We start from the raw sequence: 19,705 nt of genomic DNA, 5'->3' as shown, positions 1-19,705 counted from the left end.
GTTTTTCATTCATCATACAATACACATTGCATGATTCCAAGTTTCTGTCCAATTGAAACTTGGGGATGAGAAACTCTCCCTATTTGGTAAACTTTTGATATGTCCACAAATAACATAATTAAGAATCAAATCCATTATTGCTAATAATAGAAACATTCAAACATCAATTTTTCATACATGCCATTGCAAGGATAAATAAATAAGATAAAATCAAAATTCATTTTATTGCGGAAAAATTTTGTCCTTACAATGCAATTCAATTGAAAAACTATGTTATTACATATTTCTTAACAATCTATTCTAACTCCAAGTAGTAGCTCAAGAATCCATTCTTCAAGTAATGCGATCGAAATCCATTTCATCACGATTAGATTCAGCTCACTTCTTCCCTTAAGCTTCCTCGCTTTTCTTTGATCCTACAAAACATCAAAATGTAATCTTATTACATCATGTATTAAGAATCTAGAATAGGAACTTAAAAGAGTTAGATAATGGATTTTACCTGAAGTAGAGCCATACTTCTTGACTCTCCCATCTCTTAGATCTCTCAGGTAGTTAGGGAAACTTCGTCTCTAATGCCCCTTCTCTTGGAAATAAAAGCAAATGGACTCCTTTGGCACAACACATCGGACAATCACAGACTTAGTTCTTTCTGGACTTCCAATGTTGCCAGTGTCCATTGAAGTTTGGGAGTTTGATTCACCAGACAAATTTGCTTGATTAGCACGCCAAATCATTGCTGATTCACCAGCTATAAGCAAATAGGTGAGATCAATAAGGGTCACGTCGTGGTCCATCATATAGTACTCTCTAACGAACTCACTATATGATTCAGGAAGTGACTGAAGAACCCAGTCAACAGCCAACTCACTTGAAATCTCGACACCCAACATGTTTAACCTATCAATGTGTGTTTTCATCTCTAAGACGTGCGCACACACAGGTTTCCCATCTTCGTGTTTACTTGCCAAAAGGGCTTGAGTGAGCTTGAACTTTTCAAGCCTTTGAACTTGTGGGTCAGGGAGAACAATTGGAGGAGGTGGAGGAAGTGAAGCATGACTCTCATTTCCTTGATCGTATCTCGGAACGTCATCTTCATTTGGAAAACTTGTTCCATGGGATTTGGGAAGACCATTGTAAGATTCAGACATCTACAAAACGGGAGAAAATTCAAGTTATGTTGATTAGAATTCTTGATGTAACACCCAAATGAAACATCAAGCTAGGATCCAACACAATACTCTACAACCTAGAAGAGGGATGCCGTAATCTAGTTGCAGAATATTTGAAGGTAGGTAAATGATGATTTACCAATTTCCACCATGAAAAACGAAAAGGAAGATTAAGTTTTAAATGAATTGAAACTCCTAGATCTTTTGAGATTCATTGAACATTTCAATGGCATGTTTAATCTCGATTATGCCCTACTATTTGTGATAGGGATGCCGAGGATCACAAACAAGGTGTGAATAACCATACGAATCACGTGGTGCACCCAATGCTACAATCACCTAATCAATGTGCCGGTTAGCCACACACGCTCCATTGATCTATGACAAATATCGAGTCACCCTTCGCTACCAATGTCATCCCCAAATTAGTGTGCCGGTTAACCACACACGCTCCACTAACGTTTGACAAGGGTACGAAGTGTAATTCCATGGGTTAGCATACAATTTGACATTTTGCCTAAAGTAACTATGATTTGGGAATTTGAAAAAGCATTTAGTTACTTTGTACTTCATTATACTTATAATGGAAGGTTTCTGTCCTATCCTACCCGTTCGGCTAACGACCCTCCACTAGTCAAGAGTGCGGTGGGTAAGAGTGGATACCCATTCAATCGCCATTTTATAGGCAATTTCCTTAAACACCCCTTATAGACCAGCTTCGTGAATGAGGCCTACTAATGGTAAGACTGACTGTTTACTCATACATATATAATATTAGACTTTTAATGTTATATATAGTATAGGGTGTATTTTACACTTTTAAAATACTAGGTGGTTTAATTTAGTAAAATTATACTTTTAATTAAATGTAAACCAAGACTTTATGGGTTTATTAAATCACTTTTAATTATACACTTTAATTAATTAATAAAACCATAAGGGTGTGATTTGAACTTTTCAAATTACTAGGGTTTTAGACATTAACATTTCAAAATTAAACTTGTAGTCAAATTTTAAATTCCAAAACTTGAGGGCAAGTTTTGAAACATTTCAAAACATTAGGGATCAAACAACAAATAATTCAAATTAAACAATTAATTTCATAATTATCTATTTTTGACCTAATCTTATTTTAGTCATCAGATAATTACCAAATAACTTTAAATAATCCATATTTATCACATAAACAACCAATATTTAAAAGATTTGAAATTATCTATTGTTTTGGCATGGATAAACATATAATTAAGATAAAAATCGGATTTTAACTTCAAAAAACAAATTAGGCATCAAATCCAAGTCAAAACAGCAGCCAAAACCCGAAAATCCCTCTGTCTGACCCCTGGACTCGCCGAGTCAGACAGACTCGCCGAGTTCATCCACTGACTCGCCGAGTTAGGTCGGGCAGAGGCCAAAAAACTCGATTTTCATCAAATAAAGCAGTTAAGCATCACATACAACTGAAACCAATCAAGGCTCTGATACCACTGATGGGTTTTAGGCATAAGAACAATCCTATGTGCTCATACAAACCCTAATGCTTGGATCTAGGTTTCTCTATTGTACATGCTTTGAATCCAAGACTAATAAACTTAGATCTAACATATTATGAACTGAATTCGGGTTTAGGGAATTACCTTTGATTGTTATATAGCAATAACAATCAATTCCTTGCTTGGATTGGCCTTAGAAATCTTAGTGCCTCAAGTGCTGCACCTCTAATGGAGTCACAAACACCATATACAACTCGGATGAAGAGGAGAAGAAGAGAGGCTGCCAAAAAACGACTAGAAACCCTAGAGAATCAGTTGTCCATGTTTTTGGAGCCTAAGGGGTCCTTTATATACTTGTGTGGGCTGCTAGGGTTTTAGTCAAAACCCTAATGGACAGCTTAAACTCTAAGCAGCCCATGGAACTTTCTGGATAAGGACATGGACGAAAATATGATGGGCTTCCATCATAATTTCGTTCACCCCTTATTCCTTTAGCATTCCTTAGCCCAACAACTCAATTATCCAATAATTGCAGTCCAGTCCCCTAAATTAAATTAATCTCTTTTAGCCACAAAATTAATTCTTAATTAATACTTGACTAATATTAATTAAACAATATGATTTCTCCTTTAATATATTATTCTCATAATATATTAATAAATCATATTTAAACCTCTCTCTCCTTAATTCATCCTACATATTGCTACGGTGAAGGCAACCCAAAAGGACCATGCTCATAATCGGGTCAAGTACATACCAAAATAGTTATGGACTTAGACACTAATCCAACACTAGTACCCTATAGACGAGCACTAGCTGCTGCGCCACAACCTGTAGATGTTGTTGATCTACGATAAACATCCTAGCAGCTACGCTCTAAGGATATTATCAGCAGCTGCGCCTAATAGAGAACATTATAACCTTGACAGTAGCATCTAAAGAACAATACCGACAGAAGCGCCTCATATAGAATGTCACAACTATGGCAGGTGCGCCTAAGTGATAGAACTAGCAGCTGTGCTTGACAGCTGTGTCATTGACAACGATGGACTTCGTACCTATTCCTTAGGAAAATCCTTAGGAATGAATGAACAAGAAATAGCTGATTCTTAGGGTAGATCCTTAAGATTAAAGAAGATAATGGGGATGGGTAATTGGGTTAAATGTTTGATGATTAACAATAATAATTATATTGCTGTGGGTTGAAACCCCTATGTACTCACCAGGTTTCCCAACCTGACCCACTCAGTTTATTTGTATCACGGGTGTCGATACGAAGCTACTTTACAATGAGAGATTTAAAAGAGATGTAGATCACTAGTGTAAATAAATGTAAGTTCTGTTTATGCTTATGTTTATATATTGACGATGACATCCCAAATGTTTTAAATGAATAAAAAAAATACTTTTCTTCAGAATTGCTTTGATAACGTATTTATCATGTTTTACTGGGATCAAATTCCGTAACATTTTTATTAAAAGAGGCACTCTGATTTTTATAAAGCATAAACAAAATCGGTCTTTTCTGGTCGTGAAAGTGGGGATGCCACAGTTGGTATCGGAGCATTAGTTTAAGCGAACTAGGAATATGGATTTATTTCTAGACTTAAACTTAGAATGCTAAGCGATGATCATGAGGAGTGTGTCTAATATATTTTAGGAAGTACACCTGAATAGACACAAGCACTAGCTTAATTAGGGAAGTTGCCTAAAATGCTTTTATATGTTAAATGATTTGTGATGCTTTATGCTATCGTTTGATCGGATCTATGGTCTATTGTCGACCAGATCTTGAAATTTTATGTGCTCAGGTTTCTAAACGTTTAATTACGATATTAGAACTGGCATGTAACTTTTTGGAGTAATAAGGAGGAATACGCGTCTAATTCTTCCTCTATCTATATTCTTGTCTTGATACACCAAACGCCTGCTTTGGAGAATAGAATGTCATGATAAGGACTCATAGAGAATTGAGTAAATAGAGGAAATGAAAAGGCTTATGATAGTGAATGACACCTATCGGAAGATATCATAAGAGTGGTATCTTGCCTTTAGAATATGTCATGCAGTACGTTTAGAGGAGTACAATACGTCCGAAGTACACCTTCGATTGACAGGATGATGGAATGGTTGGCGTAATTCATGAAGTTGACCCATCGTATGGCATTTCCACCGAGCTGAAGCAGAATTGATGATTGAAGATACGCATGGAAGAAGTCCTAGTAGAATCTAGGGAAAATTTTGTGATTGTTTGGATACATTTTTATGTGTTAAAATTGTTTTTGTGATGATAACTTGGAAAACTGCGAGACAATACTTGAGACGAGTATGAGAAGGTGTGAAAGGTAGTAAAGGCCTATACTACCAAAAGCACAAGACTCACACTTGGATCAGGGAAAGTCACAAGGAGACAAAGAAGCTAGTAATTGATTTCGTTTTATTCAAGTATATCGTTACCATTGTTTTGGTAATGACTAAGAAGATTGTTGTTATCCTGACCTTAGTGGTCATATCACACTGAGTCCGACTACGATGAGTAGGTTACGTGGTTCAGAGAATCAAGTTTGATGTAGCGTCCGACTTAAACCAAACGATTGAAATCAAAGCGATCAGTAGAAGTATCGCGGTCGTTGTTAAAGAAGTTGGTAGCTAGAAATGCTACATGTTAAAATGTGATTATATCACATTAAACCATGAAGGAAGGCATATTCCATTCCGGAATTTGACTCTAAGAGACCTGAGTCTAAGCGTTGTAACATACGATGATAGGTCATTAGAATATGACACATCGGTCAATTGTAGTAATCAAATTAACTTATCCTAAGTTTGTTAAGAAGAAGAAGGAGTCTATGATAAAAAATGAGGTTGTGACACGAAGGTCATGATTGAAAGTCTAACGAGTAGGTGCAAAACTAAGCACCGCCTGTAGTCAAGGAGTCCAAGAGTTAGATACTCGTTCGAAGCAACATAGAAGTTACAATTATTACCTAGGATGAAGAGATAACGTATGGAGTCATTATACAATCCTATTTTGTTGATGATTCCGGGACGTAATCATCCTAAGGGGGAGATAATTGTAACGCCCGTAGATCCGGGCTAGTCAATTTAGAGGCAATAAGTGTCGAAAATGAATTTTCGGCAAAAGATTATTTATAATAAATAGTCTTAACCAAGTTGTAGAATATGTCTCAAGGTTTCCGTACTTATAAAGAACGCCGAAATCCGAGTTATAACGAAGAAGTTATGGCTCGTCGAAGTTTTACGGCAAAACTGACACGACACCGGGAAGCGTAAATAGTAAATTTACGATGGAGCAATTTTTAGCCTTAGTGATCTAAACCAAAGTTTTAGTTTACGTTAAACCGATAACATCCATAAAAAGAACGCCTAAATCTGACTTCGTATGAGGAAGTCATGATTTTTCTAAGATTTGGCTTAGCAGTGCATGGCCCGAAACTCGAATTTTAGTTTGAACCATTTCTGGCTTACGTGACCTAAATGAGAGTTGAAGATCTCAATAATAGGAACTCAACGGTAAAAAGATAGATGAAAACGGATTCCGCATGAAGAAGTTACGAATTCTTCACGGTCATTTAACAGTCTAAACGCCTCCTACTGTTAAATCTGAGACCGGTCGAGAATTAGCCGACTGAGTCTGAATGAAAGTTGTAGATATTGATTTTACCTACGCGTTGAAAAAAAGAACGTTGAAAACAGAGCTCGTATGCGAGAGTTGTGATTTTTCTAAGTTTGAAGGCTGATACGCGATAGGGGTGACATGGCACCACCAGAATTGGACACATGACACCACCAGAACGCTGCCACATGACCCAACTCGGCGAATAGGTCCTGCTACTTGGCGAGTCCATCAGGAATTCAGCCTATAAATAGAGGTGTCGGGTTCCTCCATTTCCCTCGCCTTTCCCCACTTCTTTCTCTCTCTAAACTCTCTCTAAGCCTCCCTAACCCCCCAAAGCCTAGGGTAACTCCCTAGCACGAGGCAGAAGCCCTGGAGCTCCCGACGGCTCCGAGAAAAGAGCCTTTCGGCTCGGGAACGCTGCTCCAACGAAGCCCGTTTTTGTGAAAAACCCGTTGTAAGTGAGTTACGCCTACACTATTTTTAATATAGCTTCTAATTAATTATAGTAATGTTATTAGGACCTTATAATAAGTAGTTGGACTATTATTTTGGGTTATATAAGTATCGTTTAACGCTTATATAATAGTAATAATAGCTAGACTATTAATTAGTCTCGATGAATATTAGACTAAACTCTAGTGGTAATGATACTAGGTTTTGTCCGAGGAAATTTTTTTTAAGAGTAACGAAGTGTTGTTCGAGTACCGAGTCTCCACCTTACACAGTGAGTGCATAGTTACTTTCATCTTACATATAGATATGAAGTATTTAATATAAATTACGTGCTATGTGTGCATCTTGTCTTAATAGTTGCTGTCTATGCTGGGTGAGAGATTTTTATACATGTTTTAAATGTTTTAAACTGTATACGTATTTTTATATCTACGAAATATGTTAGGTAAAACATGGGTAGATGAAGGACGAGAGGTGAAAGCTGAAATAGAAGAATATTAGTTGTCTGGACCTAGTTCCCTATAGGTGAACATTGGCAGCAATGGACCTAGTACCCTATAGATGAGCACTGGTAGCTGCGCCACAACCTGTAGATGTTGTTGATCTACGATAAACATCCTAGCAGCTGCTCTCTAAGGATAATATCAACATCTGCACCTAATAGAGAACATTATAACCTTGACAGTAGCGTCTAAAGAACAATACCGACAGAAGCGCCTCATATAGAATGTCACAACTATGGCAGGTGTGCCTAAGTGATAGAACTAGCAGCTGTGCTTGACAGCTGTGTCATTGACAACGATGGACTTCGTACCTATTCCTTAGGAAAATCCTTAGGAATGAATGAACGAGAAATAACTGATTTTTAGGGTAGATCCTTAAGATTAAAGAAGATAATGGGGATGGGTAATTGGGTTAACTGTTTGATGATTAAACATAATAATTATATTGTTGTGGGTTGAAACCCCTATGTACTCACTAGGTTTCCCATCCTGACCCACTCAGTTTATTTGTATTACGGGTGTCGATACGAAGCTACTTTACACCGAGAGATTTAAAAGAGATGCAGATCACTAGTGTAAATAAATGTAAGTTCTGTTTATGCTTATGTTTCTATATTGACGATGACATCCCAAATGTTTTAAATGAATAAAAATAATACTTTTCTTCAGAATTGCTTTGATAACGTATTTATCATGTTTTACTGGGAACAAATTCCGTAACATTTTTATTAAAAGAGGCACTCTGATTTTTATAAAGCATAAACAAAATCGGTCTTTTCTGGCCGTGAAAATGGGGATGCCACAGTTGGTATCAGAGCAATAGTTTAAGCGAACTAGGAATATGGATTTATTTCTATACTTAAACTTAGAATGCTAAGCGATGATCGTCAGGAGTGTGTCTAATATATTTTAGGAAGTACACCTGAATAGACACAAGCACTAGCTTAATTAGGGAAGATGCCTAAAATGCTTTTATATGTTAAATGATTTGTGATGCTTTATGTTATCGTTTGATCGGATCTATGGTCTGTTGTCGACCAGATCTTGAAATTGTATGTGCTCAGGTTTCTAAACGTTTAATTACGATATTAGAACTGTCATGCAGTACGTTTAGAGGAGTACAATACGTCCGAAGTACACCTTCGATTGACAGGATGATGGAATGGTTGGCGTAATTCATGAAGTTGACCCATCGTATGGCATTTCCACCGAGCTGAAGCAGAATTGATGATTGAAGATACGCATGGAAGAAGTCCTAGTAGAATCTAGGGAAAATTTTGTGATTGTTTGGACACATTTTTATGTGTTAAAATTGTTTTTGTGATGATAACTTGGAAAAATGCGAGACAATACTTGGGATGAGTATGAGTAGGTGTGAAAGGTAGTAAAGGCCTATACTACCGAAAGCACAGGACTCACACTTGGATCAGGGAAAGTCACAAGGTTACCAAGAAGCTAGTAATTTATTTCGTTTTATTCAAGTATGTCGTTACCATTGTTTCGGTTATGACTAAGAAGATTGTTGTTATCCCGACCCAAGTGGTCATATCACATTGAGTCCGACTACGATGACTAGGTTACGTGGTTCAGAGAACCAAGTTTGATGTAGCGTCCGACTTAAACCAAACGATTGAAATCAAAGCGATTAGTAGAAGTATCGCGGTCGTTGTTAAATAAGTTGGTAGATAGAAATGCTACATGTTAAAATGTGATTATATCACATTAAACCATGAAGGAAGGCATATTTCATTCCGGAATTTGACTCTAAGAGACCTGAGTCTAAGCGTTGTTACATACGATGATAGGTCATTAGAATATGACACATCGGTCAATTGTAGTAATCAAATTAACTTATCCTAAGTTTGTTAAGAAGAAGAAGGAGTATTTGATAAAGAATGAGGTTGTGACACGAAGGTCATGATTGAAAGTCTAACGAGCAGGTGCAAGACCGAGCATCGCCTGCAGTCAAGGAGTCCAAGAGTTAGATACTCGTTCGAAGCAACATAGAAGTTACAGTTATTACCTAGGATGAAGAGATAACGTATGGAGTCATTATACAATCCTGTTTCATTGATGATTCCGGGACGTAATCATCCTAAGGGGGAGATAATTGTAACGCCCGTAGATCCGGGCTAGTCAATTTAGAGGCAATAAGTGTCAAAAATGACTTTTCGGCAAAAGATTATTTATAATAAATAGTCTTAACCAAGTTGTAGAATATGTCTCAAGGTTTCCGTACTTATAAAGAACGCCGAAATCCGAGTTATAACGAAGAAGTTATGGCTCGTCGAAGTTTTACGGCAAAACTGACACGACACCGGGAAGCGTAAATAGTAAATTTACGATGGAGCGATTTTTAGCCTTAGTGATCTAAACCAAAATTTTAGTATATGTTAAACCGATAACATCCATAAAAAGAACGCCTAAATCTGACTTCGTATAAGGAAGTTATGATTTTTCTATGATTTGGCTTAGCAGTGCACGACCCGAAACTTGAATTTTAGTTCGAGCCGTTTTTGGCTTACACGACCTAAATGAGATTTGAAGATCTCATTAATAGGAACTCAATGGTAAAAAGATAGACGAAAACGGATTCCGTATGAAGAAGTTGCGAATTCTTCGCGGTCATTTAACAGTCTAAACGCCTCCTACTGCTAAATTTGAGATCGGTCGAGAATTAGCCGACTGAGTCTTAATGAAAGCTGTAGATCTTGATTTTACCTACGTGTTGAAAAAAAGAACGTCGAAAACGGAGCTCGTATGCGAGAGTTGTGATTTTTCTAAGTTTGAGGGCTGATAGGCGATGGGGGGTGACGTGGGACCACCAGAAGGCTGCCACATGACCCAACTCGGCGAGTAGGTCCTCCTACTCGGCGAGTCCATCAGGAATTCAGCCTATAAATAGAGGTGTCGGGTTCCTCCATTTCCCACACCTTTCCCCACTTCTTTCTCTCTCTAAACTCTCTCTAAGCCTCCCTAACCCCCCAAAGCCTAGGGTAACTCCCTAGCACGAGGCAGAAGCCCCGGAGCTCCCGACGGCTCCGAGAAAAGAGCCTTTCGGCTCGGGAACGCTGCTCCAACGAAGCCCGTTTTTTGTGAAAAATCCGCTGTAAGTGAGTTACGCCTACGCTATTTTTAATATAGCTTCTAATTAGTTATAGTAAGGTTATTAGGACCTTATAATAAGTAGTTGGGCTATTATTATGGGTTATATAAGTATCGTTTAACGCTTATATAATAGTAATAATAGCTAGACTATTAATTAGTCTCGATGAATATTAGACTAAACTCTAGTGGTAATGATACTAGGTTTTGTCCGAGGAAAATTGTTTTAAGATTAATAATAGGTAGACTATTAATTAGTCTCGGTGAATATTAGACTAAACTCTAGTGGTAATGATACTATGAAGATAAAGAATTAATAATCAGCTGATCAAATGTCTTGATTCTTGATCAAGCTCTTAGGTTACTAGATCTTGCTGAATCTAAAGGAAAAGATATAGTAAACTTAGAAATCTCTACATCTGAGGAACTTAAACAATTTTTCCACTTTGACGAAATGATTAACGTCATAGAAGAAACATCTGACAAAGAAACTTCTATATATATTTTTCAGAAGAAGACGTAGAATCTCTTTTTTCTGATATAGCGTCTAACTTCTGGATGAATAAGACCGAACCACGTTTCGATCATCCTAGAGAATCTTCTTTTCAAGGTGAAAGAAGAAAAAGACCTAAAACTAAACATGATCATAGAACTAGCTCTATGCCAGATCTTCCCACTGGAAATCCAAACCAATTCAGAACAAACGTTCTTAATATTGACAACATTGAAACAAATAGAAAATATGTTATCGACAGATGGACTTTGGAAATAAGTCTAATCATTTAGACTAACAAAGAAAAATATGCAACAAAAGAATCTATCATTTTATTGTTTGACCATAAAACATCAGGATTAGTGCAAAAATTATCAAAAATACAAACTGGATTAATTATAATCCAATAACAGTATTCCAAGACATGCTTGATGTCATTTACATGATGTTTCTTGGTATAGATCTTATAGAAGACAAAGCCAATGAACAAATAAAAAGAGATCGAAATAGCAAAATCCAGACTTACGAATCTCACCATATGTGATATTTGCTTTCTAGATCATTACACTTTTGACTATGAAACAAATCTTTACAAAATAAATTATTCAAATCTATATCCTAAGTTGATCAAACAATATCTATTAAAAATTCCTACTATAGGACAACAATCTCATAACAGATTTATAACCGAATCTACAAATGCCACAATTTACAGTCTTGCTTTTGCTAAGAGAATTGTTATTGATGAGATTCAAAAAAATTGTAATCTATCAAACACACAAAAAAGACTAAAACGTTTTAACAAAAATTATTGTAATCATTTAACAAATGAAAAACCCTTAGAGTGTGGATTCAAAATTACCCATAAAACTAAAAATTCTTCAAAGAAATCTTTTAATAAATATTCAAAAAAAGAGCAATAAAAGATTTTCAAAAAAGAAAGATACTAGACAATTTAAACCGGGAAAATATTTCCAAAAAATCAAAAGATTTTCAAAAAACAAAAGACAAAAGTAAACTTTGTCCGAAAAATAAAAAGAATTGCAGATGTTGGGTTTGTAGTGAAGGACACTATGCCAATGAGTGTCCTAATAGGAAAGATTACCCATAAAAGGTTAAAATCCTTGAAATGGCATCATCTATGGACCTTAGGCCTATAGAAGAACAATTTCAAGATGAACAAATCGTCTACACATTGATTGAAGAACCTCTAGATGAATCATCATCTTCTTCATCTACGGAATTAGACACTGGTTCTGATTCAGACTGATTCAAAAATCATGAACTCTAAAAACGTGATACTAACTATCACAAATCCTAATTCAATCTATGTTAAAGGCACTTTTAGATTCGCTAGATATAAACAGATTGATTTACATTGTTATATTGATACATGAGCCAGTCTTTGTATCGCAAGTAAATATGTTAAACCAGAAGAAGACTAGATGAACACTCCAAAACCTATAAAAGTTGCTACAGCAAATGGACCTGTAATTATCAACATAACATGTGTTGATTTACAGATAAGACTTGTCGAATCCATATCCCCTCTATATGCCAACAAGAATGTGGAATAGATTTCATCCTAGGAAATAACTTTTGTCTTTTGTATAAACAATTTGTACAAAAACTCAAAACAGTTACTTTCCACAACAATGATGGTCAAATCATTGTTGATAAAATCACAAATGCTTATAGAAATGGAAAACCTGGATTTTTAAATTCAATGAAAAATAATTCAAAAATTCAAAAACCAACACCTGTCAACATCTCTCAAAGCAAAATTGAAGAAACTTTACCTTTTAAAATGGGGGAGAATGAGGAAGAGTTTAAATTTCTTCTTAACCGAGAAATTTTTTTAAAAGTTGAAAGTTTATTTGAAAAAGTTTGCTCAGAAAATCCAATAGACCCAATAAAGTCTAAACAATGGATGAAAGCAAACATCAAATTAATCGACTCGACCACTATCATCATAGTTACACCTATGAAATACGGTCCTCAAGATGTCGAAGAATTTAGTAAGCAAATCAAAGAACTGCATGAAATAAAGATCATCATTCCAAGTAAATATTCGCACAAATCTCCAACGTTCCTTGTCGAAAACGAAGCAGATATAAGAAGAGGAAAGAAAAGAATGGTAGTTAACTACAAAGTTATCAACAAAGAAACTATAGGCGACGACCAGAATCTCCCTAATAAAGATGGGCATCTCACCCTTATTAGAGGAAAAACAATATTCAGTTCTTTCGACTGCAAATCTGCTTTTGGCAAGTTTTACTTGACGATGAATCACAACTCTTAACAACTTTCACATGTCCCCAAGGACACTATCAATGGACTTTTGTACCTTTCGGTCTAAAACAAGATCAATATGTATTTCAAAGACATGCAAAATGCATTCAGATCCTTTGATAATTTTTGTTGCGTTCATGTAGATGATATCCTCATATTCAACAACAATGAAAATCAACACTTGTTACATGTAGCAGTTGTTCTAAACAAAATGTGATCTTCTTGGAATCATTCTTTCCAAAAAGAAAGCACAACTTTTAAAAAAGTAAAATAAATTTTCTTGGGCTAGAAATAGAACAAGGAAGTCATCGTCTTTAAAATCATATTTTGGAAAATATTCATAAATTTCCTAATAAATTTGAAGATAAAAAAACAGTTACAAATACTTTTAGGAATCATCACATATGCTTCAGACTACATTCCTAAACTTGCAAAAATAAGAATCCCCTTACAATGCAAACTTAAGAAAGATGTCCTTTGGTCATGGTGTGAAAATGATTCTAGCTATATGGCAAAAATAAAAAAAGAACCTAAAAGAGTTTCCACCTCTATATCATCCTAATATAGATGACAAATTAATTATCGAAACTGATGCTTCAAATAACCATTGGGGAGGAATCCTTAAAGCAATAAATTCGGAGGATCAATCTAAAGAATTAATTTGCAGATACACCTCCGAATATTTGAAGGATGCTGAAAGAAATTACCATTCTAATGAAAAAGAATACTATACGGTTAAAAGAGTAATTGAAAGTTTTCAAGCTATCTAACACCTGTAAATTTTACAGTAAGAAGAGTTAACAAAAACTTTGCTTACTTTTTAAGAAATAACATTTCTGGAGATAACAAACAAGGTTGACTAGTTCGATTACAAATGTGGTTTTCCGGATATAACTTCGAAGTAGAGCACATTAAAGGAGAAAAGAATATCTTTGCAGACTTCTTAACTTGAGAATTCCAACATTAAAACTAATCAGGTTTGATATTCTTTTCATGCAGGAATCAAAGTCATTCGGCGTTATACTTTGGTGGTCTAACGACCCAAGAGGTTTTAACCTCAGTCCATAATTTAGACTACAGGTACATAGCCTTTCTCAAATGGAGAAAGAACAAAAGCTTATGCTCAAACAGATTCTTCTTGACTCTTAATCAAAATAACATTTTTCCCCATCCTGTTTTGTAATTACGAGACATAGTTGCACAATCGATGATCGATTAATTTGCTCTTTCTTTTTTTCCGGCTACAAAGTCCAACCCTAACGCCGACGATAAACCCACTTGCTATCTTCGACTTGTTGGCAACCACCACAGTGACAACCACCACCGATTTCAGAAATCAAAAAGGTACACCACCATCACCAATCGATTTCAAGATTTTCATGTTTTTTCCGGTGTTTTTCGTCACAGCTTATCGATATTTAATCTAAGGGCCATGTTTGATGACTTTTCATTCTTTTAAGAGTTTGGTACTTATTACATTTAAACCACTTGAATTTAATATTTCCTAGTTTACACTAAACAATTGCATTTTTTTTATTTAATTTATCTTTTAACAATTTTATACTTTTCTAAAAAATAAAATATATCAAATTTTAGAAACATTTATTCTCTACATATATATAGAGATAAGCATCCATATATATACTCCCAAAATACTTTTACTTGCTAATAATTATCATGTAAGATAAGTCATTAGACTTTACCGTATATGATAATAATTTACTTGTGACTTGTGAACGATCAATAAAAATATTCAATCGAACATGTTGATCATTCACATGTTCAATCACATGTGTATGTATATATGTATATATATGGCGTATATTGGTTATTCTCACGTAAACAACCAACTACCTATAATCATTAGATAATGTGTATGTTTACCCTGTAAACATACACATATATTCTAAAGTGATTGTTTTAGTAAAGTAACATATCTTAAATTTAAACGATAAGTACCTTGAAACAAGGCTTTTAAATTGTAAGGTGTTGTGACATTGGAATCTCCGTCCCAGAACAATTGTGCGAATTGTCGGCTTGCGGCTTCACTAGGATGAGGGGCATCGAAGAAAACATAATCATCAGGATTATCACACAATTCAAACTCTTGTATTCCTCTTTTGCCTCCACAACTAAAAATCCCTCGGAAAGGACCACTACCACAACATGCAGTGTCTCCTACCTTGAAACCTTCACATCCATCAAAATCCAACGATGTTTCATGTGATACTTCACGAATTCAAAACAATGAAACTCACTCACTACAAGTACCATATTTTGATGGGTTCTTTATCCGTTTGCTAAGAGCAGTAAAGTGATCATAGTTTGCAAACATGAATCCTTCAAATTCTTTTGTCATCTCTTCCATTTTCTTGGAAAGTAATCGATTGTGTAGACTTGCTATGGTGTTAAATTCTTCATTGCAAGTATTACGTGGGTGTAGTGCACGAGCCATAGGCAGACAACCTAACGGCGGGCTCAAACCAATTCCAATCTTCCTCCCACCTTTTTCATGGATTTCCTTTTTAAGTCAAGAAAAAAGATTTGTTTAAATATTGAGGTAATTAATTAATTAACTAGAAACATATATAATTCCTGTTTACCTTGAACATATTGGTCAAGTTTCCGATCACCATTTCCACGAACTGCTCATGATAATAACTGCTCTGGTTGTCGCCGATGAGGACTCCATAGTCGTTGACTCCGCCGCTAAACAAGTAGACAGCGTTGGACAACAGCTGCTCGGCTTTCACATCACCTAAATCCTTCCTAAAACGTTTCTCCAAATTGGAGAAATACTGTAGCTGTGTCTTGAGATCAATTACCTACATGCATCCATTAGTTTATATATGAAATCGATATATGAGAAAAATTCAATATATGGTGGGTATGAAAGAAGGGACGACACATACAAGTCCCGCATTGGTTTCAACTAATGCACCAGATCCCGCTGACGCAAAATTTACTCCATACAAAAATTCACTATTATGGTAACGGGGGTCGAGATACGCAGGAATGAGAGGCAATCCAGCAAATTCAGCTGTTAACAAAACGAAAATCAAGAATGATAAGCAAGAAATTGAAAGATAAGAAAGATTGGCGCTTGTTTGAGATATTGTCACCGATGAAATCCGAGATGAGACGGCCATTAGAGAATCTTCCGGTTGGCTGACTGAAGTATGATTCGCCGTAGGGCCAAAAATTCGCTTGTTGATCAGTAGTAGTGTTTATGTAGTTGTTGTTTCCAGGATCGAAAAGTGAATCACCGAAAATGAAGAGCGCAACATGTTTGTTAAAATGCCCCTGAGAACTCTGGCCACCTGTAATGAGGAGCAGCAGACACGAAACAACAAGCTGGAATCCCAAATCGTTTTTAGCAAAAGCCATATGTCTAAGCTGTTCTTCAACCTTGACCTTGAGTAGTTAAATTTAAAGTAAAGTGCAAATTTGGTCTAGTTCTTTGTTGTCGTTGATTTTGATTTAAAAGGGAACATTTAATTAAAAAAAAAATCTTATTCTTTGTTTCAATGTTTTTTTTATGTGGTGTTGTGTGAGATGAGACTAACAACTTTTGATTTTAATCTACTAATCTACTAGTTTATACAACATTGTTTATTTAACAATGAAAGTAGCAAACGATAACTCATAACTTTCTAATATTTTTGATGAATTTAACCATTTAAGTATAACAAACTTATCAATCTATAAAAAACGAAGTAAGATCTTTAAATGGATTAAATATTAAAATTTGTCAGCTTTTGTGGCAAAAAACGTTTGAGAATTTTTATATTATAATTTTTATTAAAAAAAACTCCAAAACTAAAAATAAAAAAAAATAAAAAAACAAAACAAAACAAAAAAAAAATTGTGTGACATAAAAATCTATTGTCTTTCATTTTAAACAAAAAATGTAAATTTAATCCAAAATCTACTTCAAGTAAATTGTTGGAGCTTTTAACTTTTATTAAATTTTACAAATTTAAAAGCTAACAGCTAAAAGCTATTTTTCCTTTCAAACACTTTTGTACAATAAAAAAAGAAAAAACTACAATAAAGTCACTACATATTGTCTTCAAAATCGATTTAGTTCCTATATAATTTTTATTCAATTAAGTCCCAAATACCGGTAATCGTATTCAATTTAACCATTTGACCCGGTCAACAGGTCATCCAACTTTTAAAAATTACATTTTTTGGCCCAGATTTCAAAATTTATTACAAATTTGGTCCAAAATTTACACTTTTAGCCCAGATTTTAAATTTTGTTACAAATTTGGTCCAAACTTGATCCTTTTTGCCCAAATTTTAGAATTTTATTATTAACTCATCATAACTCTAGTTTTTTTACAACTTTTTTCTCAAAGAATTGTTTCAAATATATTTGTTCTTTATAAAATCATATTTATAAAAAAACGTATTTTCACATAAAAATCTTATATTTTCTATATAAAATCTTTATTTTAAAAAGCTTTTTGTATATGAAATATCTAGTTTTTAAAATAGGTATTTATTAAGTATATAAATATATATACAAATCCGTTTTTATAAAAAATGTATACAAAAACGTATTTTACAAAAGAATATAAACAAACACCTATTTTATCTATATTTTTATAAAAACATGTTTTAATAATTTTTTATATAATATATGTTTGTATACATTTTATAAAATGTATACAAACATGATTTTATAAAATATATACAAACACGTATTATATAAAAAACTATTCAAACATGTTTTTATAAAATGTATACAAACACGTATTATATAAAAAAATAATTCAAACACGTTTTTATAAAAAAAATATATAAACAAAAACGGTTTTATAAAAAAATATAGATACACACCTATTTGTGTGCATATATATATATATATATATATATATATATATATATATATATATATATATATGGGTGTTTATATACATCTTTTTTGTAAAATACGTTTTTGTATACATTTTTTTTTTGAAAAACAGATTTGTATAAATTTATATACTTAATAAATACATATTTTTATAACTAAATATTTCATAAACAAAAAACTTTTTAAAAATAGTTTCTACATAGAAAATATAAGATTCTTATGTGAAAATACGTTTTTTTGTATAAATATGATTTTATAAAGAAAAAACATATTAGAAACAATTATTTGCGAAAAAAAGTTGTAAAAAAAGTAAAGTTAGGATGAATTCATAATAAAATTCTAAAATTTTGGCAAAAAAGGTCAAGTTTGGACCAAATTTGTAACAAAATTTAAAATCCAGACCAAAAGTGTAAATTTTGGACCAAATTTGTAATAAATTTTGAAATCTGGGCCAAAAATATAATTTTTGAAAGTTAGATGACCTGTCGACCGGGTCAAAGGGTTAAATTGAAATCTGGGCCAAAAATATATAGGGACTATATCGATTATGAGACCAATATGTAGGGACTTTATTACAGTTTTCCTTATAAAAAACTATAACTTTCGGTAATTTGAAAGCAATTAAAAACGAAAATACAGTTTTTTCATACATTTTTGTGAAGTTCTAACGTGAAAAATGGATCTATAGACGTTATAAACATGTTTAATACAACATAACAAACATGTTTTAAGAGTTGGATTAGAAACATAAATATATTTGAAAAGGTAAGGCATTATATATATATATATATATATATATATATATATATATATATATATAGGGAAAGGATCAAATGAGAACACCTAAAAGGTTGAGAACGCAAGAACAAGTATATTCATTTGTGATTCAATGTATTAATTTGTGGAGAAATGATAAATTTTTACGCATAATCAACATGAATATGCTTTTTCTCTTCAATTGAAATTAAAGGCGTAAAAATTTATCATTCCTCTACAAATAAATACTTTGAATCACAAATGAATATACTTTCTTCTCGCGTTCTCAACCTTTTTGGTGTTCTCATTTAATCCTACTCCTATATATATATATATATATATAGGGTTAGGTTATTTTGTTTTCACTATCTATTGTGTGCATGTGTGATTGATTCTGGACCAATCATTTTAGTTATTTTAAGAAAGTAATTAATGCATACTACATGTTGAAGATATAATGGGTATTAATTACATCTTCAGCATTTAATATGAATTAATTACTTTCTTAAAATAACTAAAATGATTGGTCCAGAATCAATCATACATGTACACAATAGATAGTGAAAACATTTGAACCTAACTCTCTCTCTCTCTCTCTATATATATATATATATATATATATATATATATATATATATATATAGAGAGAGAGAGAGAGAGAGGTAGATTCAAATGTTTTCCATATCTATTGTGTGCTAGAATGTACAAACAGAAATTTAGTATTAATTATATGTATATTAAATGCTATCCATACTTATAACTCGTTTTTATGGAAACCAATTAAATTCGTTATTAATGTCAACAATAATATTCTTTCAGAATGAATTCATATATAAAAGAATGAGAGTGTAATCCAGCAGAATGAGAGTGTATTCTAATAATACACTCTCGTTCTTCATATTTTATGCAACTTTATTGTATTTTAAGTGAGTGA

At 33.6% G+C, this 19,705-nt stretch overlaps 1 protein-coding gene across 1 annotated transcript in view; it reads right to left on the bottom strand.

The window, feature by feature from the left end:
• The window catches only part of LOC145055295 (GDSL lipase-like), a 50,346-nt gene extending 33,761 nt beyond the window's left edge, over positions 1 to 16,585 (bottom strand). The window contains exons 1-5 of the mRNA XM_079003592.1: positions 16,274 to 16,585; positions 16,064 to 16,191; positions 15,755 to 15,976; positions 15,423 to 15,672; positions 15,111 to 15,341 (exon numbers count right to left, since the gene is read on the bottom strand). Coding sequence (XP_078859718.1) covers positions 15,111 to 15,341; positions 15,423 to 15,672; positions 15,755 to 15,976; positions 16,064 to 16,191; positions 16,274 to 16,538 — 1,096 coding nt within the window. The 5' untranslated portion in view covers positions 16,539 to 16,585. The remainder of the gene's footprint in view (positions 1 to 15,110; positions 15,342 to 15,422; positions 15,673 to 15,754; positions 15,977 to 16,063; positions 16,192 to 16,273) is intronic.
• Positions 16,586 to 19,705: the final 3,120 nt, after the last annotated feature.

Source organism: Lactuca serriola, chromosome 5 (genome assembly GCF_051521515.1).
Source record: "Lactuca serriola cultivar US96UC23 chromosome 5, Lser_US96UC23_V15, whole genome shotgun sequence".
Lineage (NCBI taxonomy): Eukaryota > Viridiplantae > Streptophyta > Magnoliopsida > Asterales > Asteraceae > Lactuca > Lactuca serriola.
The sequence above is the reverse complement of the archived record's forward strand: the minus strand, read 5'-3'. Positions and strand labels throughout refer to the sequence as shown.